Source organism: Salminus brasiliensis, chromosome 12, assembly GCF_030463535.1.
Source record: "Salminus brasiliensis chromosome 12, fSalBra1.hap2, whole genome shotgun sequence".
Lineage (NCBI taxonomy): Eukaryota > Metazoa > Chordata > Actinopteri > Characiformes > Bryconidae > Salminus > Salminus brasiliensis.
In genome coordinates, this window is record NC_132889.1 from 35,697,567 (window position 1) to 35,724,765 (window position 27,199).

At 40.8% G+C, this 27,199-nt stretch overlaps 1 protein-coding gene across 3 annotated transcripts in view; it reads left to right on the plus strand.

Moving 5' to 3' along the window:
• ap2a1 (adaptor related protein complex 2 subunit alpha 1) overlaps positions 1-27,199 on the plus strand; it is a 36,897-nt gene that overhangs the window by 3,573 nt on the left and 6,125 nt on the right. The window contains exons 2-19 of one of the 3 annotated variants that reach the window (XM_072693395.1): positions 3,764-3,975; positions 11,912-12,105; positions 12,814-12,943; positions 13,280-13,381; positions 13,518-13,777; positions 14,353-14,521; positions 14,757-14,894; positions 15,028-15,210; positions 15,862-15,959; positions 16,077-16,308; positions 17,408-17,593; positions 19,923-20,077; positions 20,474-20,536; positions 22,707-22,778; positions 24,410-24,492; positions 24,648-24,736; positions 25,400-25,524; positions 26,740-26,856. In XM_072693395.1, the coding sequence (XP_072549496.1) occupies positions 3,764-3,975; positions 11,912-12,105; positions 12,814-12,943; positions 13,280-13,381; positions 13,518-13,777; positions 14,353-14,521; positions 14,757-14,894; positions 15,028-15,210; positions 15,862-15,959; positions 16,077-16,308; positions 17,408-17,593; positions 19,923-20,077; positions 20,474-20,536; positions 22,707-22,778; positions 24,410-24,492; positions 24,648-24,736; positions 25,400-25,524; positions 26,740-26,856 (2,608 nt within the window). The remainder of the gene's footprint in view (positions 1-3,763; positions 3,976-11,911; positions 12,106-12,813; positions 12,944-13,279; positions 13,382-13,517; positions 13,778-14,352; positions 14,522-14,756; positions 14,895-15,027; positions 15,211-15,861; positions 15,960-16,076; positions 16,309-17,407; positions 17,594-19,922; positions 20,078-20,473; positions 20,537-22,706; positions 22,779-24,409; positions 24,493-24,647; positions 24,737-25,399; positions 25,525-26,739; positions 26,857-27,199) is intronic. The other 2 variants (XM_072693396.1, XM_072693397.1) reach the window with 2 other exon arrangements.

The following is a 27,199-nucleotide window of genomic DNA, read 5'->3' on the forward strand; positions in this document are numbered from 1 at the left end:
AGTAAAACAGTATGCAGATTTTTTTGTGCAGTACACTTGTTATTCACTCATTAGGAACAAGGATTGTTGTAGATTTTTATCAATCAATAATTCATCAATCAATAGGTCATCAAATACCAGTTTTAAATATGTGCCAATATCTGATGCTGATTGTCAAAAGCATTTATTAGCTTCATCTACAGTGGCATCTGTCAAGGGGTGAAGATATATTAGGCATTTAGTTCTGCCTGAAGATGATTGAGGTGTTGAAGAAGGAAAAATAGGCAAGCGTAAGCATCTGAGACGCTTTGACAGGAACCCCACTGTGATAGTTAGACGACTGGGTCAGAACATCTGCAGAACATCAGGCATGTTATGCAGTGGTCTGTACCTACTGAAAGTGCTCCTAGTATGAACAGCTGGGGACACCCAAGGCTCATTGATGCGATCAATGCAGGAGCCACCTCACAACGTGAAGGACTTACAGGATCTGCTGCTAGCATAGGGTCTTGGTGCCAGATACCACAAGACACCTTCAGAGGACTTGTGGAGTCGATGCCTTTGAATGGTCAGATCTGTTGTGCTTGGACAAGGAAGACTACCCAATATTAGGCAGGTGGTAGTAATGTTATGGTCAGTCCTTTTGATATTTTGATCTTAGCTTAATCTCTCAGTCTTTTCAAGCAGTAAAGATCTTCAGCTGGTTTAAGATGTGCATCCAGGCTCCGACTGGTGACGTACACATGAGGTACCAACATGCGAACCCTCCGGTGAACACAACAGAGAATTGTATCTCTGCAGGATTCAGTAAGTCTCAGTAAACGCACGCCAGCCATTTGCAGGGTGCGCCGTACAGAGTCAGTTTCTGGCAAGCAGATGAGTGGTGCTTGGTCGGTGCATCTGTCATCTGCTGTCGGTTTACTCACTGAGAAGTGGTGTTGGATTCAGGACTCCAGTATTAAATCTCGCAGGCAGAGACACCGTTCAACTGACTTGTAGGAGAATGAGTTGTAGTCTGTTTAGACAAGCCTGTGTGCAGTAGATTTAGCAGATGTGCTGCGATTTGTAGAAAGTGGCATTCCTTTATTAGATTGACCCAAATATTAAGTCTCGGGTGTGGTTTTGGCTTCTCATTAGTTTGTCAGTGTGATCTTCATTTCCTTCCTCTAGAGGAATTGCAGCTTTGAAAGAATGAGCCTAGACAGCTGTTGGTGCAGCCAGTGTGCTTGGTGTTCAGAAATGGTCAAGGAACATGCACTCAACAAGTCCGCTGTTTGTCTGAAGTGTCCGAAGTGTGTCGTAGCTGTGAGGTTATCGCTCATTGGTGGACGTTCATTCTTGTGACTTTGCATTTCAGCATTTCCAGACCCTGCAAATGTTTTTGAAAAACTGGGTCTCAGTTTTACTCCATGTTGAAACCTGCAGGTAGGATATACCCAATGCACTGCAAACACTGTAGGCTGATCTGTCCCTGGCCTTTACCCCCAAACCTTTGACATTTCATTTCTGCTATTTCCTGCCTGCTTCCTTAGGAAGAGTGTAGGATAAGCTGTTATGGCCTCCTTAGTATCTGCTGGAGGTCACTGGTTATCCCTGTTTTTTTTATAACTATGCTCTTAGAAACCGGAGCCAGATCATGCCATTCTCAGTACTGACTAGTATAGCTGTTAGTGTGTTGGAAGTGCACTGAAGTAAATCTGTACAGACCTGTACACTAAATGGACAAAAGTATTGGGACATCTGTTCATTCGTTGTTTGTTCTGAAATCAAAGGTATTGAACCAAATAACTGTCTCTCTTGTCCAGGGAAGATGTCTTTCCACTAGATTTTGGAGGAGCATTACAGCAAGGATTTCATTGCGTTAGATGACGAGAGAATTCGTGTCGAGATCATAGTGTTGGATGAACATCACTATTCCAGAGAACACTGCTCCACAGCTCCACAGCTCAATGCTGGGAGGCTTAATACCCCTTGGGCCTGGCATTGCGCATGGTCCCAACAGGTTCATGTTTATCTGCTCCAGAGAGTCCTATTGTATTGGCAATACTTCTCTACAGGGACTAGACAAGCTGTGTGTGTGTGTGTGTGTGTGTGTGTGTGTGTGTGTGTGTGTGTGTGTGTGTGTGTGCATTTGTGTCTGTCATCAACTTGAAGTAGCTGAATGCTTTTATTAGAGGGGGTGTCCACAAACATTTGGACACACGTTGTGTATCTCTGGTTTACGCTAAGCAGTGAGTAATTAGGCTAAAGCCGTCAGTCGGCCCACTGTGTAATCATTCTTATTTACAGGGATTTTTGTGTTGATGTTGGGCCTCTTAGGCGTGTCATTCTTGAATATCACTGTTGATATTTGATACTGCTGATACAAACTAATAATTTAGCTGTCTAGGCTGGGAATATGGGACAGTCTTGTGTGTTTGTTTGTGAGCGTTTTAAAATGTAAATAATCACATTCTGCTTATTTTCTGTCTTTTCCTGCTGTGTTCATTTAACTATTATTATTTTCACTCAAATGTCAATAAATGTTTTCCTGTTACATAATTAAATATAAAGATGACATGTCGGGGGAAAAAATATATTAGTATTAGTATTGAATTGGATATTGTTACAAAAAGTTGAAAATTGTAACAAATATTAAAAATTCTAATTACTGTATGAAACAGCACTCACACTTACTATATGATGTTAGTGTGTGTTTCTGCCTGCGGGTCTTCATGGCTTTTGAGTAGTTTGAGCCTGATAGCCTACATTTAGATGCTCATTAGATCCTCATCAGTGAGGAAAATAAATAGTGTGTGCAGTGTGTATAGTATATAAATAAGTGTTTTTATATATTAAGTCATTATAATTAAATAATAAATAGTTAGAATATTAAAATACAAAGAATTAAGTAAAATGTTAATGTATTAATATAAATTAATATTGTAATTTGCTCCCCAGTCCATACAGTTTAAATATCTGTTGAAATCACTGCGCAAAAACCAACACATTTACATGCATCTGCCTATTTAGCTGAAAAATCACTAAGCTGTATAGGAACTGGCCCTCCCAGTTTACATTACTGTTAATTATAATGTAAAAATCACTTCTGAATGTTTTTGGATCATATTGTAGCATCAAGGAAAGAGATCCAGATGGATGAGTCACTTTAGTTAAAAGTAGCTCATTATAAAGCATGTCATATTGGTACCGGTAGATAGGGTAGCAATCCCAACTGTGCTTACAATAGAAGATTAAACTAAAGCTGGGACAAGATATGACAAGATTTTAATCGTATCATGATGCACAATATGTTGTTTTTTTAAGGATATTGTAAGTGCTTAATAAACACTGCTCAACTGCACGGTTCAATACAAACAGTGCAATTAGACTGGTTTCATCAGACGAAGAGCAGCAAATGTTGAAGATTAATCACTGTGTTCAGTACAGAAGAGTATGTGACGTTTTAAGAATCTGTTGCTGATAAAGTATTTAGTCTGTGCATCATGATAAATATTGTGCATTGTGAGAAATGTCTTTAAACATTGTGTTGTAGTTATTTTACCGTAATAAGCTTAGAGTGCAAATGTAAAATGATTGATGATAAATGAATAAATATATTTTATGATGCATATGATAATAGAAAACATAACCTGTATCTATGTGTGTGTATAGCAGTTGGGGGATATCAGTTGATGCTTGATATGCCATCTGATTTTAATATTTGCACATTTTCTGCTAGAAAAGAGCTAGAGCTGTCAGTCAGAGAAAACTAAGGCTCAATTTGTCTTCATTCTCTCCTCAGGCAAGAGTAAGGAGGCTGAGATCAAGCGCATCAACAAAGAGTTGGCCAACATCCGCTCCAAGTTTAAGGGGGACAAGGCTCTGGATGGCTACAGTAAGAAGAAGTATGTGTGCAAACTGCTCTTCATCTTCCTCCTGGGCCATGACATTGACTTCGGCCACATGGAGGCAGTCAACCTGCTCAGCTCCAACAAGTACACCGAGAAGCAGATTGTAAGTAGGATTCACTTTTTTTTTTTTTTTTTTTTTTTGGTAGGGCCTTTCTGCTCTTTCCTCTGTCCATGTTCCCTGGTCTGTGTTGTAGGAGTGTTTGTGTGTCTCTTGGTTGGTGTTTTCCCTAAACTGCAGAGAATCTGTGTTGGTTGTTTTTTAATGCTTTCACGCAAACTGCTCCAGTGACACTCCGTGCCATGTATACTCACCATGAGCCCTAATTATCTCCTGCTGATTCTCCACCCACTGTACCAGCCAGACTCCCATCAGTCCCCTGCTCTCTTCTGGCTTGCACACTCCGAGAGTGAGCAGAAACCCTGGGTGTCATGTGTAGCTACAAAGAGCGATTCGCTGAGTGTGAGGCTGATTGAGGTGTCATTTCAGAGCTTTGATTTGCACTGTAAAGGGCTCAGAGGCCGTGTTCGGCATTCACGTTTGTGTTCGTACTTTGGACGCTCAGAGATGAAATCTGCTCATTCATATCTTATTGAATGACTCGACAGTTTTTGTCTCAATATGCTGATGAAGAATGTCATCATGTTTGGAGGAGCATTTCCCGTGAAGTCATTGTTTCAGTACCCCCGTTTCCTCCAAGCCTGATCCAGCTCAGTTAGAGCTTTTCTTTGATTGCGCTCAGATGTACAGAGTTGAATAACACCATTGTCCTTGTACAACACAAATATACATTCGTTTCTGCATTGTATGCAGCTTCATGTTTTGCTGACAACCTTGCGATTCATTTATTATTCTGTCTATGGCTTGATCATTCTGCCTTAACATTTAAATCGGATATTGCATATTGATTATATTTAAAAAAAAATGCCCGTGGCTATCCTAGAGGTAGGTAATATGACTATTTTAATGTATCTTGATCAGTTTAAGCGTGATATACTCAGAAAAGTATATAGTGGATATCATCAGTAGAGTTGCAGTGGAATAAGATTTTAAGGGTATGACAACTGATGTTTTATGGTATCTCCAAGTATAATATGTCACAATTCTTCTTCGCCTCAGGTACAGAGACCCTGAATGAAAGGAATGAAAACAGGAGGTTGTTTGATTGGCCAAATGCTTCACATTGTATAAAACAAGTATATAAAATGATCTCCCTTTTAATAAGAAAAATAAATACACAGATAAATAAGATGGCTACACTTTTAGCTTTTTTTCTATATCTAGCTAATAATTATTTTCATTCTAGATTAATTTACTGATTATTCTCTCTGTTAATCAAATAACTGATTTTCAGTACCAAAATATTAAGAAATTAGTGGGAATCTTAGGCACATCTGTCTCATTAAATCAGTCCTATACACACACTACAGTGTTTTTATGGTGTTTGGATGTGCAACATACCATATAATACATTATCAACTGGTGTTGCTAACAGTACTAATCTGGGACAGAAAAGGTGGGACTTATTTTGGTTAGATTTGCCATTAAACCAGAGAAAAAAGGATTGTCAAAGTCTTTAGCTAATAGTTTTTTTGAAAAGGTTTTGAAATATTATACAATTATCATAATGCTTAACTGGAACGCCGTCAATTTTGGTGCAGTGGCATTCCCAGTTACGACTTCGAAGCTAAATGGAAGGCAGCAGAAGTATGGGATTGTATTTGAGTAGCAGTGTTTTAAGCGTCTGCTGCTACTGGTGCATTTTGACTGTCAAAATATTGTGATAAATATTGTGTATTGTATGAATATCATAATCTACAATTTTTACCATATGGCCGACCCCTAAGCTGTCATGTCTGCTACCACTGCTGCAGTAAAGGCTATGCAGTTCTGCTTCACCTGTGAATGACCTGAAATGCCAGACATGGCAATAATGGTTTAGTTTGCTTGACTGTGGATTTATTTAATTACACAGTTGACTGGCTGGTTTATTTATTTATTTACTGGCTTGATTGTGCCAGAACATCATCTTTCATCTTGTAGACCAGTAGAGCTCAGTCAGTGTTTGCACCCTTGCCGTGTGGTAGAGTAGGCTAATTCAGATTAGAGTTTGATCTCGGACAGGTGGTGAGGCAGGCTCAGGTGAACTTAACAAATGTTTACTCTGTGCTCAACTTCCTTAAGCATATGCAGACTCAACCACTTCATTCTGTTTGTTTATTTCCTGTTTGTCTTTGGTTTAGCCGGAGGTGCTGGAGTAGAGATTCACTTACATGAGCAACGTGTCGTAAATGGCTTTGTTCAGAGCTTGTTTTGGTTTGTTGTTTTAGCAGCTCAGCTTAATATCAGAGTTTATATTCTTGTATTTACTTAAAGATAACATAACGTAGAGGTATATCATTTGCGTGTAAGAGTGTATGTTATAAATCAAAAAGAGTAAGTGAATGTTAAAGGCTCATTTATACTCCTTTTACATGAATGAATATGTTGGTTTTGAACAATATAACCTTCACTGCCCACATGCTTCTATGCGTCCTATACGTTTGCAGGGATGTTAAGTGAAATATCCACTAGAGTGCAGTTTAAAAAAATTTAACAGCAACATACAAGGCATGGTGATGGAGGTTGTGATAATCTACTTTCTACAAAAAAGACAAAAAAAAGTGATGTAAACCCCATGAGCTTCCTTTCTGCCAGAGTTTCTTTTGCACAGGTTTTGCTTGAACTATTGCCTACGCTGCTATTTTCAGTGGTACTACTTTGTTCTGTTCATAAGCTTTTAAAGAACATGCACAAATGTGGATGAAATTAATGTAAAGTATAAACTGTGTCCTTATCCATATTTAACGTACAGCATAAAAGGACATCTTAGACAAAAGAAAGAAGGGAAGGTGGGCAGGGAGAGTTTTTTTTTAGTAATATTGTGAGCCCTTTTCATTCATTTTACAGTGCCTGTTGCTAGAGGTGGGCAAAACAATGATGATTTATCGTCTTTACCATGAGAGCATAACTCATTCTGTTCGAATAGGATGTAGTGCAGCAAAATGTGATGTGAAACGTGAATCCCTTTAGCTTGGCTTTAGCCATGGTGCTTATAGGTTCATGTTTATCTGCTCCAGAGAGTCCTATTCTAATAGCAGTACTTCTGTACAGGGATTAGACAAGCTGTGTGTGTGCATTTGCACATCTTTGTCAGCAGTGGGTGCAACTTAGGGTAGCGGAATGCATTCATTAGAAGGGGTGTCTGCAAAATATGGATTTACAGTGCATTTTGTCCATTTTGTTTTGAATATTGTAAGTATTAGCTTTTACATAGTCATAGACTATTCCCGCAGAGCAGTGTGTGTCTTCATGGAGTAAGTCATTGTCTTCTGAGCAGTCCCTACCGTTGCCTCTGTGCACAAGAGTGTGTTTTCTTCTTCTGTTCATTATTTGACTAGCCAGGCTCAGGTCAGCAGTGATGGTTTTATTTGAGATAATTAGGTTCTATTTTGCAAAGCCCAATTAAATTAGATGGCCCTTTTGACAATCAGTTGAATAAAGTGTTGCATAATACTGTGAAATACCAAAGTCTACAACCTGTGGGGTGAAAACCTTACAGACAATTATGTTAAGCACTTTAATTAAGCAGCTCAAGTTCAGGCAGAATTGGTGCGGCTGAAATTGTAAGACTTGATTGATTCATCCAGTTGAAGAATGGCTCTCGCTCTCCTCCGTTTTACATTCTTGTGTTCTGCACTCAGGACTTGCATTGGGGAGGCTTGTTCTGGGAGATGGAAACATTCAGGCTTCTCTCAGTGTTCAAGTCTTTCCACTCCCTGATTGATTGTTTTTTGGGGGGGGAGTAGCTCTTGTTTCTGTGAAAAGCTTCTTTAAGAGCAGTTTCAGAGTCAATGGTTTGATCTTTGGAGCCAGATAATTCAATTCAGGTGATCAGGCTAATGTTTCTTACTGTGAGACTCCACTTATCGTTTTGGCAGTGGTTCCTGATACATCTAGAGGAAGAAATGTACCACTTTAACTTAACATAAAATCTGCATTATGCAAGAAGGGTTAGCAGCCAAGAAGTCTCCTCTTGGGCTCCAGTGATTCACTTGTTGAATCAGCAAAGCGGTGGGAATTCCTGCTAAATCTGCTGCATAGTGTTTTTATTATTATTATTTATTATTAATAATAATAATAATAAATAAAAAAAGATTCTGCCACTTCCACTTTTGAGTCGCCTTTGTTAGAAATTCAGGTCATTTCGTATCAGATGGTTAATGATCGTGCCGTATTCCGAGTGAATGCAGTCTGAAGCAGACTACTGCTGTGGACAATGGTCATAAAGTGTCTACAGCGTTCCAACAGGCTGTTTAATGTTATGTAGAGTTATTTAGAGCAGAGCTGACTAGCTTTCCAACACGACACAAGAAGATTGGCGTGTCGTTGTGCGCCACATCTAAAGAAGAGGACCTGAATCTGTGGTTGAAGGCGCTAAATGTGGCTCAGGTGAAGCAGAAACGTCTGGTGTTGGGCATGGAGTAGTGGGACTTATATGAACTGCACTTTTACTGTTTGAGCATGACGCTCATCAGATAAACTGAGAATCCAGGGGAAATATCGGCTCTGCTTCTGCACTGTGAGTTCAATGAAATCGGTTTGAGACTCGCTTGGCCTGGGGGAAGGGGGCGGGTCTACCAAATGAGTGACTCCACCCCTGATCTCTACTACGCAAACTTGGGTTGTAAATTTGACGACATGGTGGCAAGTTTTGGCTTCATTTCTATAGGACAGAAGGAAATAAAGCCACAGCATCCATGTTTTTGTTTTTGTTTTGTAGTCTTTTATATATTGAGATGAAAATAATCCAATTTAATATTAACAAAAAACTAAATTTTTCAAAACCACAAAATATTCCCTAAACCTTTTCAGAGCCCAGCTCTGTGTGTATCTGTCTGAATCTGGGAGCTTACACTGTGGATATTTGATTGATTGTGTATATGTGTATTATGTGTATTATGTGTATATGTAGTGTGTGTATATTAACTCTCACTGTTGTCTCTCTTTTGGCCCCCCTTCACCATTCGACAGATCTGTTTGTAGTACACTCGAAGGTAGAGCGGCAGCGGCTGCGGCACAGCAAATACACATTAGCCATTGTTACCAGTAAGCAGCTTGGGCTCAGACTGTGTGGTCTTCACAAGCCTCATAGCAAGCAAATGGCTGCGTTCCCACGGCTGCTAATTGGAACCTGTACAAGCAGTGATATCTAGCATTACTGTGAATTTGTTTCACATGCAGCTGAGGCTTGGCCATGTTGACATGATGCAGTTTCTCATAGAGAGCAAGCAGGTACTCAGGCCAAGGGGTCATTAGCCTATAGTGCTTTGGGGCAGTGCTTTGAAATTCCTAGCGGATTAGACTGCAGTGGTAATATGCATATTTTAAAATGACTAATAATTTATTAAAATTAATTTAAGCTAAAGCTTTTTATGCTTAAAAAAACTGTATTGTGATGCATGATGCATTATATTGCCAGGTTCTTACCAATACACAGCACTATCTTGGAATTTCCACTGAAAATGTCACTGGTCATGTCATGCGTCTTAAGGATCAGGATTTTGTCTGGATATGGTCATGACGCACAAAAACACACTCATTTAAACCAGATCCCATCACTCAAACCACTTCAGGAGGAGGACTGGGATGCATTTGAGCCACGTTACAGCAGTGTAAACACATCTCTCAACACTCATTCCACAACCAGAACCCCTCCCAGTACAACCAAAACACCAGTAATAATTGCAGCACAATGAGGGAATTTTCTAATTCCAACCCACACAGCAATCGCATTTCAGTCTGACACTAGCAGGAGACGCATTTGACTACCTAATGTAAACGCATGTAGCTAAAATCACACCAGGATACAATCCAGGCTTGTGCACTGTGGCTTATTGGGACCTATTGGGTTCTTTATTTTAATGCTTTAAATTATTTTAATGATTTAATGCTAAAATATTTTAAGCTTAAAGTATCAAATTAAGTACTTAAATATTTAAATGTAAATAAATAATACTAATTTATTCATAATATAATGTACAGAAATAAAATACATTTAATAGGTACATTTAAATGTTTTCATTTATTTTCATTTTTAAAATACTTTAAAAATATTTAATAATAAGCTCTTTACGATATACTTGATAATACTAATATAATTTGATAATACTTTAAGTAGAAACTTGGATTTCTTTGCAGGTTGCAGCAGTTGCACTGCTGACTTGCAAAAATGCCCTGAAATCATTTACATTTATGGCATTTAGCTGACGTTCTTATCCAGAGCGACTTACAAGGTTACTCGTATTACAAATGTGGGCCAATGTAGTGTTAGGAGTCTTGCCCAAGGACTCTTATTGGTGTAGTGCAGGATAGTCACCCACCTTCATTTGAGCTTTTGGGGGGAGATGAATCATTTAGATGAATCAACTAGCTAATAAAACAGTCGATAGACTCATAATATGATTCCCTATCATAAATACCTTCAGTACCATGTGTACTACGTGTTAAAAATGGTTAATAGTGTAAATGTTAATAGTAAAAAATGATTAGTCATCACGTTCAGGCGAGTCAGTGTTGGTTGTAAAGCATAACCATAAAATCCAAACACCAATAAGGAACACGTGTGAACAAGTGTGTGAAAAAGCAGGGAGCTTGAACGAGCGAGTTATATGGATGAAAAAGGGTGAAGGCAGCGTGACCGGTTGAGCCTTTGAAAGAAAGCAGTGCAGCGTAAGAGGACGACGTAAGAGCAACAGAGCCTTTGGCAGTGTGCGAGACACACACACTCACACACATTTGCTCAGTGAGAGAGAAAAGCACTCCTGTGGTTCGGTACTCGGTGTCGTCTGAGCAGTTGGGCCTGCTGTGTCTGTGAGTCTGTGGGAAGATGACATTTCTGCAGTGCTGCAGTTATTCTCTGTACTTCAGCTCCAAGCTCAGCCATTATACAGGGCCCTCAAAGTTGAGCCATCACAGCAGCTTCTCAAAGCTCACCATGATGAACACCCACATGGGAGGGGCAAGGGTGTTAAGGAGGTCTGTCAGTGTTGCAGCACATCTGATATGTCCTGTAGGGATGCACTGATTTGTGAGTAGTCAATTTTATAGTTAAGTCTGCAGCGTTACTTTTTTATTTAATTTATTTGTATCAATTTTAAATTAGTCTTATTTGGGGAAAGTTGCATTAGACATCAGAGACTAGCGGTTATAGTAATACTTTATTATTTGTACACTAAAATATTTATTTTTATTCCTCTATATATGCTACACCGTATGTCCAAATGTTTGTGGACACCCTTTCTAATAAATGTATTAAGCTACTTAAGTTGCACCCATTGCTGACACAGGTGTGGAAATGTGCACGCACAGCTTATCTAGTCCCTGTAAGGAAGTCTTGCCAATAGAATAGGACTCTCTGGGGCAGATAAACATTAACCTGTTGGCACCATGCTGCCTAATGCCAGGTGTGGGCTAAAGGGGTATAAAGTCCCCCAGCATTAAACTATGGGTCAGTGGAACTGTGTTCTCTGGAATGATGGATGGTGCTCCATCCAATACTTTAGGGGTGAGGTGGAGTAGTGATCCTCATCCAACATCCTGACCTCAATGTTCTTGTAGCTGAATGCAATGAAATCCTCACAGTAATGCTTCTAGTGGAAAGCTTTTTCCCCTGGACATTTTATTTACCTTGATTTGAAAAGAAACAATAAATGAGCAGGTGTCTCAATACTTTTGTCCAAGTGGTGCATTTTATATTGTTTAATTCATCATTTTTCACATTTCCTGATATTTGAAATCTTTGATCTACATTTATATCCATCCTGTCTTTTTATCTAGATTTGTCTGTGTCTGGACAACAGTCAAAGCATTTCATTGCTAGTTGTGTGGGAGGATGACACCTGCTCCTATGTGAATTAAATTGTCCAATAATTACAATAATATAAATCAGCTGATTGTCCGAAACTAATTGTCCCTCTTCATCCTTTCTGTATCTTTTCAGGGTTATTTGTTCATCTCCGTGCTGGTGAACAGCAACAGTGAGCTGATCAGGCTGATCAATAACGCCATAAAGAATGACCTGTCCAGCAGGAACCCCACCTTCATGTGTCTGGCCTTGCACTGCATCGCTAACGTGGGCAGCAGGGAGATGGCCGAGGCCTTCGCTGGGGAGATCCCTCGCATTCTAGTGGCAGGGTAAGTACGTTACCAGACAGTTATTCAGTGGAGGGAGAGATGAAATGGGAAGTGGAGAGTAGTTTATATGATATTATGGAAGATTACGGGGTTGCAGACAGTGTTTGAATAGTTTGAATTAGTATGCAAGGGATGGGATGGACTGGGTGGGAAGGAGCTCTTTGATGTGGGAGTTGTGGAGATATGCATTTATTCAGTCTGAGGAAAAGTGGAATTACAAAAAGGCAGTCATTTATTACAGTGGTTCCTGGAAACGACGTGCTCCATAACGTTTTGTGTATTCCCTTCACTAACCCCCAACTCGGTATATGAACAGCTTGGTAACCTCTAAAATCCTTTAAACTCCCATACTATTACTGTCATTGTTTACATCAGTGTTGTAGGCCCTAAAACACAACCCTGTGGGACTCCAGCTAAGCTAAACATCTAAGCAAAAGTTTTCACAACTGAAACAGTACACCAGGGTTTAGCAGGTTAATTAAAGAATTAAATAAACAAACTTGGTAAACGTTTATAATGATGTGCTGGGAACATCATACAGAGAGGCAAGCAAAAGCTGAGGGGAAGAGATTTTTGGCCTGTTTAAAAAAAATAAATAAATAAAAAAATAAACAAATTGGTAACATTTTCCAAGAGTTTCTGGTTGATAACTATGGTGTAATTTTTTTATTTATTTAATTAATAAATATTTTATTGTATTTTCGGCAGGGACACGATGGATAGTGTGAAACAGTCTGCTGCTCTTTGTCTGCTGCGTCTCTACAAGACCTCTCCGGACCTGGTGCTGATGGGAGAGTGGACTTCCAGAGTGGTACACCTGCTTAATGATCAGCACATGGTGGGTCTGACATAAAACCATCCACTGCTACCGCTTGCATAGTTCGTTTCTTCAAAAGGAGGATTTCATGGTTAAACACACAAAATTTAGGCCTGAATATAAAGCGTCTTCTGCAGGAGAAGATGTCAAGGGCATTGTTATTGACTTGTGTGCAGTTTCTGGTTTTTCGGTAATGCCACCACAGGACAGTAAATGCTCAATTGTTGAAGTCTCATCACTCTAGTTTTTATCTTTTAATAGAATTGAGAGAAGACATTCTGCTTCATTGCTATTAGTAAGTCTTCTCCTCATCTGCCTTTTTCTCTACCCTGATTGAGTTCTTGCTCCATTTTTTAGGGAGTCGTCACTGCTGCAATTTCCCTTATCACCTGCCTCAGCCAGAAGAACCCAGATGAGTTCAAAACCTGTGTGTCCCTGGCAGTGTCTCGCCTCAGTAGGGTGAGCCTCTCTTTCTGTGCTAACCTTTATCTACTGTTGGGTGTGTGTTTATGCGGGGGGGGGGGTTTCATGCATGTTTGTGCTCGACCGGTGTGACGTTTCATATTAAACAAAGGCGTGCTTGTCTGTTGTTCAGATTGTGTCATCAGCATCCACTGACCTGCAAGACTACACCTATTACTTTGTCCCTGCCCCATGGCTGTCCTGCAAGCTGCTCCGTCTCCTGCAGTGCTACCCTCCGCCCGAGGACGGTGCCGTCAAGGGCAGGCTGGTGGAGTGTCTGGAGACGATTCTTAACAAAGCCCAAGAACCGCCCAAGTCCAAGAAGGTCCAGCATTCAAATGCTAAAAATGCCATTCTGTTTGAGGCTATTGCCCTCATCATTCATTATGACAGGTATGAACAGCCAATTATTTGTATTTACTATCTGTTTGTCTACACTATATGGACAAAAGTATTGAGACACTTGCACATTACACCTACAGGAGCGTTAATGAACTCCATTGTAAACCCATAGGCATTAATATGGAGCTCTAAGCTCTAACAGCAGCAGGCCTGGAGCTCTGCAGTTATTGAGTCAGCAAAGCATTGGAGGCTTTTCTGCACTGAGCACAGCGCTCGGCCCTGACCCCGCTCTGTAACTTTATGTGGTCTGACACTCCGTGGCTGAGCTGCTCTCTGTGGTTCCTCTTTTTAGAACCACCCATTCTTTCACTAATGTGTGGAAAGGCAGACTGCATGGCTAGGTGCTTGATTTTATGCACCTGTGGCAATTGGACTGAATGCAACACCTGAATTCAATTATTAAGACGTGTCCATAGAGTGCATCTATCTAGCTGTCCATCTCTTTACTTTTGATTGGTAACCCTATTTTGTGTTACAGCCTGTTAATTTTGATATTGTAATGTTAGTGTAGTGGTCTCAGTGTGTGGCTAACATTTGTGTACATATACGTGCATGTGTGTTTGCAGTGAACCCAATCTCCTTGTGCGGGCGTGCAACCAGTTGGGCCAGTTCCTGCAGCACAGAGAGACCAACCTGCGCTATCTGGCTCTGGAGAGTATGTGTACCCTTGCCAGCTCAGAGTTCTCCCACGAAGCTGTCAAAACGCACATTGAGACAGTTATCAATGCCCTCAAGGTGAGGAGACACTTACTGGGCTTTCTGTAGAAGATGCTCATGCATGCGAGCTAGTAAGGCTCTATTTAAATGCTGTGTGGTTTGTACTCTTTTAATAAGCTGTTTATAATGCATGTTAAATTCTCTACTACATGTTGAATCCATCTTTCACACCATGAACACTTTAAAATGCGAAGAAAATGTGTCCTTTTGTCCCTATTTCATATTTTCTCTCTCTATCCTTTCTCTCTGTTAGACTGAGAGGGACGTCAGCGTCCGTCAGAGAGCCGCTGACCTGCTCTATGCCATGTGTGACCGCAGTAACGCAAAGCAGATTGTTGCCGAGATGCTGAGTTACCTGGAGACAGCTGACTACTCCATCAGAGAGGAGATGGTGCGTGGATGCTGCTGTTGCTGCTGCTGCTGCTACGTGTCCACCTGGCCCTGTGCCCTGTATTCTCACTCTGTAATATGTTCTAGCCTTCTGTTCAGCTGTGCTGTCCTCATGGCTCCCCTCTTTGCTGCAGGTGTTGAAGGTGGCTATCCTGGCAGAGAAGTACGCAGTGGATTACTCCTGGTATGTGGACACCATCCTCAACCTGATCCGCATCGCTGGAGACTACGTCAGCGAGGAAGTGTGGTACCGTGTCATCCAAATTGTCATTAACCGGGATGATGTCCAGGGATACGCCGCCAAGACTGTCTTTGAGGTACGGACATGTGCTCCTCATCTTGTGTTTATAACATTATCTAACTTAAGATTGGCTAAAATACAACTCATCCCAAGTTCTAATAAATGCATTCAGCTGCTTTAAGTTGCATCCATTTCTGACAGAGATGTGCAAATACACACACACAGCTTGTCTAGCCTGTAGAGAAGTACACTCTGGTGCAGATAAACATGAACCTATTGGCAACATGCCTAATGCCAGGAGTTGGCCTATATATATGGGGGGTATAAAGCCCCCCAGCATTGAGCTGTGGAGCAGTGGAAGAACTGTGTTTTCTGGAATGATGGTGCTCCATTCCATAGTTTTTGGGATGAGGTGGTAATGATTCAACATTCTGACCTCAGCAACACTCATGTCACTGAACACAATCAAATCCTCACAGCAATGCTCCTCCAAAATCGAGTAGAAAGCCTTCTTCCCTGGACAGTAGAGACAGTTACCCCAATAAAAGCAGGATAGCGTTTGTTTTTAATGAATAACCAGGTGTCCCAATACTTTTGCCCATATACTGAATTTCATTCTTGATGTTCTCTTGATGTTCTTTTTAGTCTCTTTAGAATCAACTGCAGCTCTGTTCATCATTCGTGATTCATCTAAAATGCTTAATTTACCTCTGATCCTTGACCCCAGGCCCTGCAGGCCCCAGCTTGCCATGAGAACATGGTGAAGGTTGGCGGTTACATCTTGGGAGAGTTTGGAAATCTTATTGCTGGTGACCCTCGTTCCAGGTGAGTTACACTTCTGGTCATGATCAGTTTGAGGTTTTTTTTTTGCCTGTATCGCTACACTAATGCTCAACCCACCCTTCCCCCTTTGTCTCCATCTCACCTCTTGTCTCCCCCCAGTCCACTGGTTCAGTTTAACCTCCTGCACTCTAAGTTCCACCTGTGTTCGGTGCCCACGCGTGCACTGCTCCTGTCTGCCTACATAAAGTTCATTAATCTGTTCCCGGAGACCAAAACCACCATCCAGGAGGTTCTGCGATGTGACAGTCAGATCAGAAACAGTGATGTTGAGCTCCAGCAGAGAGCCGTGGAGTACCTCAAACTGTCCTCTATCGCCAGCACTGACGTACTGGTGAGAAAACGCACAAACACTGTGGGCTGGAGAGGTTGGGTGACATGACTGTGTGTATTTGTGAAGTAATTAGCACATATTAGGCTTTCTGGAGCTTGCTTTCAAGTATGTGTGAATGGTAGGACCTGTAAAAACACAGCTTATGTACATTTCATCTTATTCTGGAGTGTTATCAGTTAAATGTTAAATCGTCTCTAAACTAAACTTGCTCATTTTAAATGTAAAATAATTGTAATCGTTTAAGAGTTAGCCTGCTTAATTTTTATTTAATTTTAAACTATGATATTTCTTTTCCTTTTCCAACTGCATCTATTCTCTCTTCGCATTGAATATACAAAATATGCAGGGAATCCACTCCAAAATAAATAATAGCCATGCCAATCAGCCATAACATTAATACCATCTGCCTAATATTGAGTAGATCTGAGTGTTTGAGGCACAGACTCCACAAGACCTTTGAAGACATCCTGTGGTATCTGGCACCAATACATTAGCAGCAGATCCTTTATGTCCTGTAAGTTGGGAGGCGGGGCCTTCATGAGCATCAGTGAGCCTTGGTGGCACCCATGACCCTGTCGCTGGTTCACTGATTGTCCTTCCTTCCAGCAGTTTTGGTAGGTACTGTCTACTGTATACTGGGAACACTCAGGAACACAGGGACTGCCTAATGCTATGTAAATGTTCTGACCCAGTCTTCTAGCAATTGTAGTTCTTAAGGTTGGCCATTTTTAGTGGCTTTAACACATCACCTTCAAGAACTGGCCATTCACTTGCTGCATAATGGATCCACTCCTTGATAGGAGCCACTGGAGGTGAAGAGAATCAGTGTTTTTCATTTCAGCTGTGGGATTTGTTTATGCCTGATTGGGGTAATGAAATAACACAAATATATAATTGCTGTGTTATAAGACGTGGAAGGGATGGAAAAATGGAAGAGATAGAAATATAAACAGAAAATAAAATAAAAATGGATAAAATATACATTTTAATAAAAATATAAATATTACAAAAACATCATTATACATTTTTTCCCCTAATCAGGACCATCTTTAAATCTTGATCTCAGACATTTACAGCTGTAGTGGATGTTTGTGTGCAGGCCACAGTGCTGGAAGAGATGCCCCCATTCCCTGAGAGGGAGTCCTCCATCCTGGCCAAGCTGAAGAAGAAAAAGGGCCCTGGTGCCGTGTCCAATGAACTGGAAGAGGGCAAGAGAGAGGGGGGAGAGCTGAATGGAGCAGGCGAACGACCTGGGGATAGCTCGGCCATTGGAGCATCGAATGCTGTGAGACTCCCCATGCATTTACACACGCACACTAAAGCTCTACAGGACCTGCACAACATCACATGACCATTTTGCCATGCTTGCACTTTCGAGGGAAGTGAGTCAGCTGAAAAATGAACCTTCCCCTAAAAAAGGGAAGTACTTTCCCATTGATTCTCTCCTGCCCACACACACATCTGCCTGTGGCAGAGTTTTCTATAAGGAGTTTATAGGAGTAGTTTTACTTCCACTTATTAAATGGCTGGAGTTATGAAATTAAGCATTATGAAATTTAGAGAGAGCTCAAACAAGTTTTGTTTTTTACCCCCTGGCCCGAACCAAGTCTCTTAATGCTGACATTCTATCTGCCGATACCGATCTCATCCAATATTTGTGTTCCTATAAATAAAACAGCCCCACAGCTTGGGTGAGTTGTGCTAATACGCAGTAGTAAACAGCAGAAGAATCATATTTTAGTACCTGATTTACTTTGTTTGGAGCAACTTTTTAAACGACTGTTAAAAAGTCAAGTCAAGTCGAATTTATTTGTATAGCTTTTTACAACTGTTGTTGTCACAAAGCAGCTTTATATATAATTAGTCATTAGTAAAAGAAATAACAGAAGAAGACATGAAGGATCAAAGACCCCCAGTGAGCAGCCAACGGCGACAGTGGCAAGGAAAAACTCCCTCAGAGCTGGAGGAAGAAACCTTGGGAGGAACCAAGACTCACAAGGGGGACCCATCCTCCTTTGGTCAGAATTATTTATAAAGTATTGATTATTATTATTGAAGTTACCAAACCATCTATACTGTTGAACTGTTCTGATCAGAGTTATAATATAATAATCATGGTGTAGTAGAACTTAATATAGTCATGGCAGTGATGGTCAGTGATGATAGTTAGTAGTGGTGATATTAATAGTGGCAGATAGTTCATTTAGTCCATTTAGGGTTTAACATGGTCCTTAAACAGGTAGCAGTGGTAGGAGGGTGTGCCGCTGGTCTGGCATGGGTGGTGGTAGAGGCGGGGCCTGCTGGTTGTACTGGTAGGTGGCAGCCCTGTATGTTTAATATATCTTACAGTCCAGTCTGACTGACTGACTAACCCAGCTCCTTTACAACTCTGCAGTATGAACATTTAGTGTGTGTTCATTATCATTAGCCTCTTCCCTGTTTTGAATGCGCTGTGAAGAGCTGTTTTAGAACCAAAGGTGTGTAGTTCTTCAACTGGTAGAACAGAGCATTTCCACCATAGTTTGGTTTCTAGTCAGACGGAATTCAAGGGAACGTTGGATCTTCTCAAATGGAGATAATAAAACATTAGTCGTTGCTCAAATGCAACAAAACTTTTTTTGTTGTTTTTTTCTTTTTTTTTGGCAGCGCAGAAAAAGAAACGGCAGAAAATAGAACAACATTTTCTAGAACATCAGGGTTTATACGGGCCCTGGAAAACCTGGAAAGTCATGGAAAATAAACATGCTAAAACCCATTACTGAATAGTCCTTAAAGAATAGCAAAATTTGAAAAAAGTACTTAAAAGTCATGGAAAATATTGTAATAAGCTCCTTTCATCATTTTATATAATAATATAAAAATGAAACACAAACTTTTAAAGCAGCATCATTTTTCACATGATCAATTGCTGCCCGTATTTCATACGACCATGCACAGTTTTGACCGTGGTATCATGAACATGCATTATGTTAACTAGCCAGCCTGGACAGTCTTTCAGCTGCTAGAGTAGACTAAACATTCCCGTAAACAAATGATGGGAAACTTTTTGGTCCAAGATTTTTGTTTTTTGCTATTTGGAAAGTCATTGAATTTGAAATTGGTGTGTTTTATCCCTGAAGAGTCTAGATCCTCCTCGTCTGACGGATTAAATAACATGTTTACAGCGAGGCCATGAGCTAACTCTAAGCGATAGTTTTCCTCTTCCCCAAACTTTCCGTTCCGCCTTAAATAATGCAGCAGTGACATTCTGCTGTTGTATTGTTCACGATGTAAGTGCGGCACTGTTAAGGTGGAATGGAGAGTTGGTGTTAGAACCAGCTTTAGCTTCTGTTTTGGCGGCTAACTGGTAACTTCACCACACTTATCAGTTCAATTAAAGCTTTGTAGGATAGTAATTAATTATTTCTGTAGCAGCTGAGGATCATGTCTTGATGACATCTAGAGTACACCAGATGTCACTCTGCTCTAGCAAAAATAAAGATCGGAAGTGGATCAGAACCTTTAAAGGTGGATCGAACCTCCTGATCCCGAGTCGCGGGACATCCCTAATGATAAATAGCTTGAGATCTCACAGCTCTAATGCTTGTTCTTTGTTTTCCTTCTTTCTCTCTCAGTCCACCCCCTCTCCATCAGCTGACCTCCTCGGCCTTCGCTCAGCTGCTCCTGTCAGTGCTGCTCCTCCCAGCGCAGGCAGCCTATTGGTTGACGTCTTCTCGGAGGCGGGACCTGCCACTCCGGCTGCTGGTGTAAATGATGACGGCTTCCTGAGGTAAACAAGGGGGAGCGTTAATGAACTCGATTAACATCTGCCTGCTTCCTGGGCTAATTAAAGTGAAATATTGTTTAAAACTAATTCTGCTCAGAGGTTGTAGCTGTCTCGTCAGGCTTTCTGCTCTTGTTGTTTCACTTTGCTATCGCGTGCTCTTTTTGTGGTCCTCTTGGTGTTTGTGTAATCTTGTCTTCTTTATCTTACTGTGTTTGTGACTGTCTTTCTTTTTTCTTGCTTTTTCTCTCTTTCTCTCCCTCCCTTTTCCGTGTGTGTGTGTGTGTGTGTGTGTGTGTGTGTGTGTGTGTGTGTGTGTGTGTGTGTGTGCGTGCATATTTGTGTGCGTTTGCGTGTGTGTATGTGTGTCTTTCGTCCTCACTTGTCATTGGACAATGGCAGAGATCTGGAACCTCCCACCGAGAGCTCTGACTCATTAATGGCTGAGGGTCCTGGTGACTCGGAGTAAGAGGCCGGTGGTTGGCTACTGTCAATATGCGCAAAAAACATTTGCTGACAATGATGCGTCACATACAAACACCAAACACTGACATTTTGACAGCCGTTGTATGTTAGTTCGGTGTTAAAGGGCCCATATTAAGAAAAAACCTGCTTGGATTTTTTCTTGCTAATTGAAAAGACTTGGAAGTCGAATGTGAACATGGTTAAATTGTTCAAAATCTAAAATATATCTCATAATCAATAATAAACAATGCTGCACGTTGGCCCCTTTGCAGGTGCTTTGAGTAATTTACATTCCTTAGTGAACCACAACGCCCCACCCAGCATTTTGGCAGTACTACATTAAATTAAAGCTTTATCGAGCCACAGTAGATCACGTGTGACTTGAAATTTACTCAGAGGAAGGCAGACAGTCTTTCGGTAAACAAACAAATGCTAAAAGCCAGGTTAGCTAGGTTAGCTGCCTCAGCTAACGTTGTTATCCTAGCCCTGTACAGCTCAGCCGGGTTATAGTGAGGGACAGATGGCGTATGTAATGTATGAATGGATTGATGTAAGTAGTTTGCAGAGCTTGTTTAGTGTTGTCGGCCTGCTGCCACCGCTACTAAAAAAAAAAAAAAAAACATCCCAAAGTTTCCCAATGTTTATTATTAATATTTATTTATTTATTTATTTTTGCTGCCCAGATTGACCATGTCTATGTTTTGAACCGGCTTCCACTGAGGAAGTTCTAGGCTAAATTACCTGTTATGTTTTATTTAGCTCGCCGATCCTTTGTTACTATTAGTCCCTCCGAATCCGTCCGGTTGTTTTTAGCTGCTTCTGTGCACCATGTTTAGTCTCCGAGCACCTTTGTCAGAGCTCCTCCAGTGGATATTTATTGGTCGTTGCACACACTGAAAAATAAAAACATTTTGAATGAATGAAAGACCCTACATATTTACATATTCACCTATACAGCTTGCATCAGATCAGCTCCACCTAGTGTTGAACGCTATGACTGTTTGTTCAGTGTACAATTTAAAATTCGCTCTAGAGTCTGCATTTTTAACATATAATATCATAACATATAAAAACAATACCAGCACATAATATATTCACACTCAGGATGTGGGATGCCGCTTTCTGAACATGCTTATAATATGCTAATAATATTGAGAAACTAAAGGATTTCTGGAGTAAAACTGGATTTTAATCCATTTTTGTTTTCTTTGTGAAGTTCAGTTCATAAAATTGTAAAATGTGTGTATATATATTTAAAAAATGCAGTAAAGACAGGTTTATCTTCCTATTAACTAGTTATTTATTTCTGTTTTGCACTATAAAATATTTAATATACACCTTTGTTGTTAAATATGTGTGTAAGTTAGCCACTGTTAATCTGTAAAATCAGGCCTATTGTTTCTAATGGGATCCTAGTTCAAAAAGAAGGCAATTCTTTAGTCAATGTTAAAGTCAATTTTACTGGCATACATTAATAGCATAGAATAAACTGAAATACTGTGATATACTAGGAACCTGCCAAAATCTGTAAAAATACAGTAATACACTTTTTTGGTCATACTGCCCAGGCCTGGCTCCACCCATTCGGAGTCAACTTACTGAGCCTAGACTCCCTTTGAAATGTGACACAGTACAAGACCAATGTTTGCATGTACATCTATTTTAAATGCACAGCAACCAAAAAATAGCCTGTTAAATTCTGAAGGTAAAGGAAGGTTGTACAGTGTGGTATAGTGGATATGGGCCCTTTAATATTGCAGTTACTTCAGCTGTAACTGTAGACGTTACTGTGCTCTGTGGTATTTGTGCTGGACTGTAAATCTGACATGCTGTGTATCTTTGTGCTGTGCAGTGTGGTGCTGTGTTAAAGGTCTGACTTTGCTGTGTAAACTGAACTGAACTGGGCTGGGTTTTTAAATGCTCTCACTAACCTCTCTGCATTCTGTTTTTTTACCCCTCCCTCCACTGTCTCTTGCATCACTGCTTTGGCTGATCTTTGGCTGCTGCTCGTCTCTCTCTCTCTCTCTCTCTCTCTCTCTCTCTCTCCCCCCCCCCTCTCTCTCTCCTCTTCTCTGTTGATTCTGTAACCTCGCTCGTCCCTGAACTGTTCACCCTCTCTCTCGTTCTCTGTGGGTTTGCCTCCGTTTCTCCCTCGCTCCTGCTCTCTCAGCTCTGCTCCTCCCTCTGTGGTGTCTGAAGATCCTGCTCCTCCTCTGCCTGAGTCAGACGAACTGCTTAACAAGTAAGAGCCCCACCCTGCCTCTCTCTCTCTCTCTCTTCTTCGGATTTGTACTTGTTGATCAGAATGGGTTACAAATGGTTGTAACATTTTATTAGTTTTTTTCCCCTCCTGACTAGGGCTTTCACTGACTAAGATTTCAGCTAATATCCCGCCAGTCACACATCTTTCCCCTCTTGAAAATCTATTTATTAGTATTAGAGAAAAGTGTTCTGCTCTGGACAGTAGAGGCAGTTACTCCAACAAAAGCAGGATAAACTATTAGTAAAAGCCTTGATTTCAGAGGAACAGTAAATAAGCAGGTGTCCCCATACTTTTGTCCATTTCCAAAATAGCAATTTTGGGACAAACCCCTAAATTTAACACTAATTTGGCCCTTAAAGGGAAATGTCTGTTCTTTTGATACTGTGGAGAGCGATTAGACTGTACTTATTTTATTTGTGTTATTAATTTAATCATGTTTGGCCACAATCTAGCTTGACCCCATTTTTTGGTGCATCATATTTAAAAAGTATTATGGTAGGTAATTGTCAACAAGCACACTTTTGTTTAGACATTTTTACTTAAGAAATGTAATTAAATACATAAATTCCCAAAAGAATACAACAGGTTACTGAATTAAGCCCCTTTCATATTCCAAGCTGGGCCATTACCCGGGTTAATTTACTGGTGATAAGAATTTCGTGTGTGTGTGTGTGTGTGTGTGTGTGTGTGTGTGTGTGTGTGTGTGTGTGTGTGTGTGTGTGTGTGTGTGCACTGCTCCACAGCGGAAGAACTGTGTTCTCTGGAATGATGGTGGTGCTCCATCCAATACTTTTGGGATTAGATGGGGTGGTGATCATCCAACATCCTGACCTCACTAATGCTTTCGTTGCTGAATGCAATCAAATCCTCACTGCAGTGCTGCTCTAAAATCTAGTAGAAAGTCTTCTTCTCTGGACAGTAGAGACAGCTACTCCAACAAAAGCTGGATCAACTCTTTTTAATACCCTTAAATTCGACTGAAGCAATGAATGAGCAGGTGTCCCAATACTTTTGTCTGAATAATGCATTGCATTTCCACAATGACAACATTACAGGAGAAGGACAAAACTCTTTAGCTTTCGATATACGTCGGTGTAAAAGGTCGTTCTTGCATGCACATCTTAAACAGTACTTTGAGAAGATGCATGTGTTAAAATTTGCTATAAAAATCCCTGTAAACAGGATGTGGCATCCTCGGCATAAACCACCAGCAGCGTTCGTTTCTGAATCGTGTATGTAAATACGCTCCCAGCAGCTTTATCCTGTCTGAGAAAAGAATAAAGCAGAAACCTCCAGCTCCAGCCTTGCTGTAATGTAGATATTGCTGGGGAGTGTATCTGCGCCCACTCACGTATGACCCTCCCAGTACTTTGTCTCATGCAGGTGATTTGCCACATTAGCTTTACTGGGCTAGCTAATGAAATTAAATGCCCCATTTAACTGCTGGGTGAAAGTGCATGTGTGAAAGGGACTTTAGAGTGGGAAGCCCTAGTCTGCTCAGACCTGCTGTCTTTCTCTCTCTCACCCCCTCATTCTCACCCTCATGTTAGAATACCTGTATTGTATACCTGCTCCTTGGTCTCACTGGCGTCTGTTTCCTCGCCCTGCAGGTTTGTGTGTAAGAATAATGGAGTTTTGTTTGAGAATCAGCTGCTTCAGATTGGAATCAAGTCAGAGTATCGCCAGAACCTTGGTAAGTTACTGAAATAATTAGTATTTAATGATTGTCCAGTAAATTGTGGATCTTGCAGATTAGGGCACTGTGTGGATATTTCAGCTGTAATCTGCAATCTGCAGTTTGTCTTTTAAATGCTCAAATTAGTGCAAATGTGTGTTTCTGTCCATCAGGGCGGATGTATCTTTTCTATGGCAATAAGACATCAGTGCAATTTGTCAGCTTCACTACAACAGTCACCTGCCCAGGAGAACTTCAGTCTCATATCCTTTACTGATATGCACACTCCTGCTACTCTTGACCTCTCATGTGTTCAGCCTTCTTCTTTTTCCCTTTCCAACTCTCTTCCAACCTTCTTCCAACATTCTGCTTGAGTGTTAGAGTCCAGCTGATGTGAATAGTTTGACATTGATGCCTGTTTTTTGCATCTAAAAGTCCTGATAATTGTTGACTGCCTGGCTGATATAATTTAATATGGTTTTAAAAAACTGTAGGTTCTGTTATTTGATGCCACATTTCTTAAACAGCAGAAACTTGAGTCATTTAATTTAAGAAATAATGAAAATTGGTATAGTCTGATTCAGTTTCACACGGTTCTCTTCATAGGAAAGGATGTGCTTACACCCGTTTGCTCAAGGTTATATGTGTTTAATTTAACCAGTTATGCTTAGGTGCCCTGGTTTATCCTATACTGCTTTAACTGAGCTCAGCAGACAGGGACTGAAAGCTAATAATGACCACTAAACCAAATTGTGAGAATATCAACCCAGGATTGTGCATCAGATCAAGTTGTAGGCTGAGTGTATCGTTACATCCCTAATATCATTAAGTCTGTGTCGGTACCATGCAATATCATCAGCTTTGGTGAGTGTGTGGTTGTCTTGATATATGCATGTTCCCGTAGTTTCGTCCTTAACTGAACCCACAGCTGAATGTTCAGTTGAAGCCTGTGGACCCCCTGGTGGAAGGTGGTGCTCAAGTGCAGCAGGTCATCAACATCGAGTGTCTCACTGACTTTTGTGATGCACCACTTCTCAACATCAAGTTCAGGTACTGTATACACACACTGTATATGTTTGATGTTTCAGTAAGGGTGTGTTTTATACTTGTCAGCCCTGGTTTGATTAAAGCGAACACTGGTGCGATTGCTCTGTTAGTGTGGTTCGTTAAAGTAAGTGTGAACGCTGCCTTCTGAACTCTGGTGCAGACCAAACAAGCAGGTGGGTTTCTAAACAATACGAACCAAAGTCATCTGAACAAACCGAACGCAGAGTTGTGCACTGGCACAGGGTTCGACCCTGCCTGCTCGCTCCACCAACGCCATGCTGTCTGCATCTGCCCACTTCATGCAAGAGTGAGCCTCCGTGCAGACCTGCCCAACGTCTCCTGTCTGATGCTGTAGTTTAGAGGGGCTGTGTCCCAAACTACACACTGCTACACTACGGTGTTCAAAACTAGCCACCATTAGAGGTACATTGATTAGTGTAGTGGCCTCAGTAAAGTAAAGACGTGTGCGAGTTGGGACGTAGCCACAGTAACATTCAATTTCACAGGTTTAACATATATTGTGAGGCATGATATCAAGACAATGTGATATAATGAGAGAGGTTTAGGGGTCCAGCAGTTGGATTTTTAGTTTGGATCATGCAGGACTTGCGGACACACCACCTTATACAGACCTCTGCTTGCATCCTTCTGTCATATGTGCATCATACGTCGCCTATTTTCCCTATTTTGGGTCGATTGCAGATATGTCCATATGAATGCAAAGCAAATCAGGACTAAAATCTATGTATAATGTGTCGTTTTCTGGCTCGACCCGGACCAAGGGAATCAAACTGCATGTATGAAACACACCCCAAGTCTGCCTGGACACCAGAAATTGTGCCCACTGTCATCGTCATGTTGCTTCTTGTGCCGTTTCCGTACACAGCAAGCACATGCAGAGTCAAAGTGACAAAAGAAACTAGGTTTTCAGTCCTGATGTTGGAGGAGGTGCTCGTCAGCATGTTTTTAGATAAAAGGCGAATGTGTACATATTGAATTTCTCCACTCAGCTGGTAGGCGTCTTCTCGCTTGTCTCGAAATAGCTCTACAGTGACACAGCCAGTATAAACACTCCCAGTAATGGTTGGTTGTACCTGAGTCTGACTCAGTCTCACTGTGAAATACATGCAGTTGCTGATCGCCTTCTGAACACTGAGCCCTAGGCCTGGACAATTTTAACCTCTGCAGCATCAACACACACCTGCTGTTGTGTTACAGGTATGGCGGGGCTCTGCAGAACCTTACACTCAAGCTACCTGTGACCATCAACAAGTTCTTCCAGCCCACCGAGATGGCTTCTCATGACTTCTTTCAGCGCTGGAAGCAGCTCAGCCAGTGAGTGTTCATATGTGACATGTGTGAGATTTGGGAAGCCTGGATCACGCCTAATACATTAAAAAAATTATACACAGGGTGCAACATGGTGATGCTCCTATGGGTGCGGAGCCAGGTTCATACATGTGTCCATTCGTTACATGTGTCCAAGCCATTCTTTATCCACCACTAGTTCAATTCTGACTTTTTTATTATATATATATATATATATATATATATATATATATATATATATATATATATATATATATATATATATATATGCATGACTGATGCAAATTTCCTCTGATGAAGAAGAAAATTTAAATATATATACAATTTAAAATATATTTAGTATCATTGA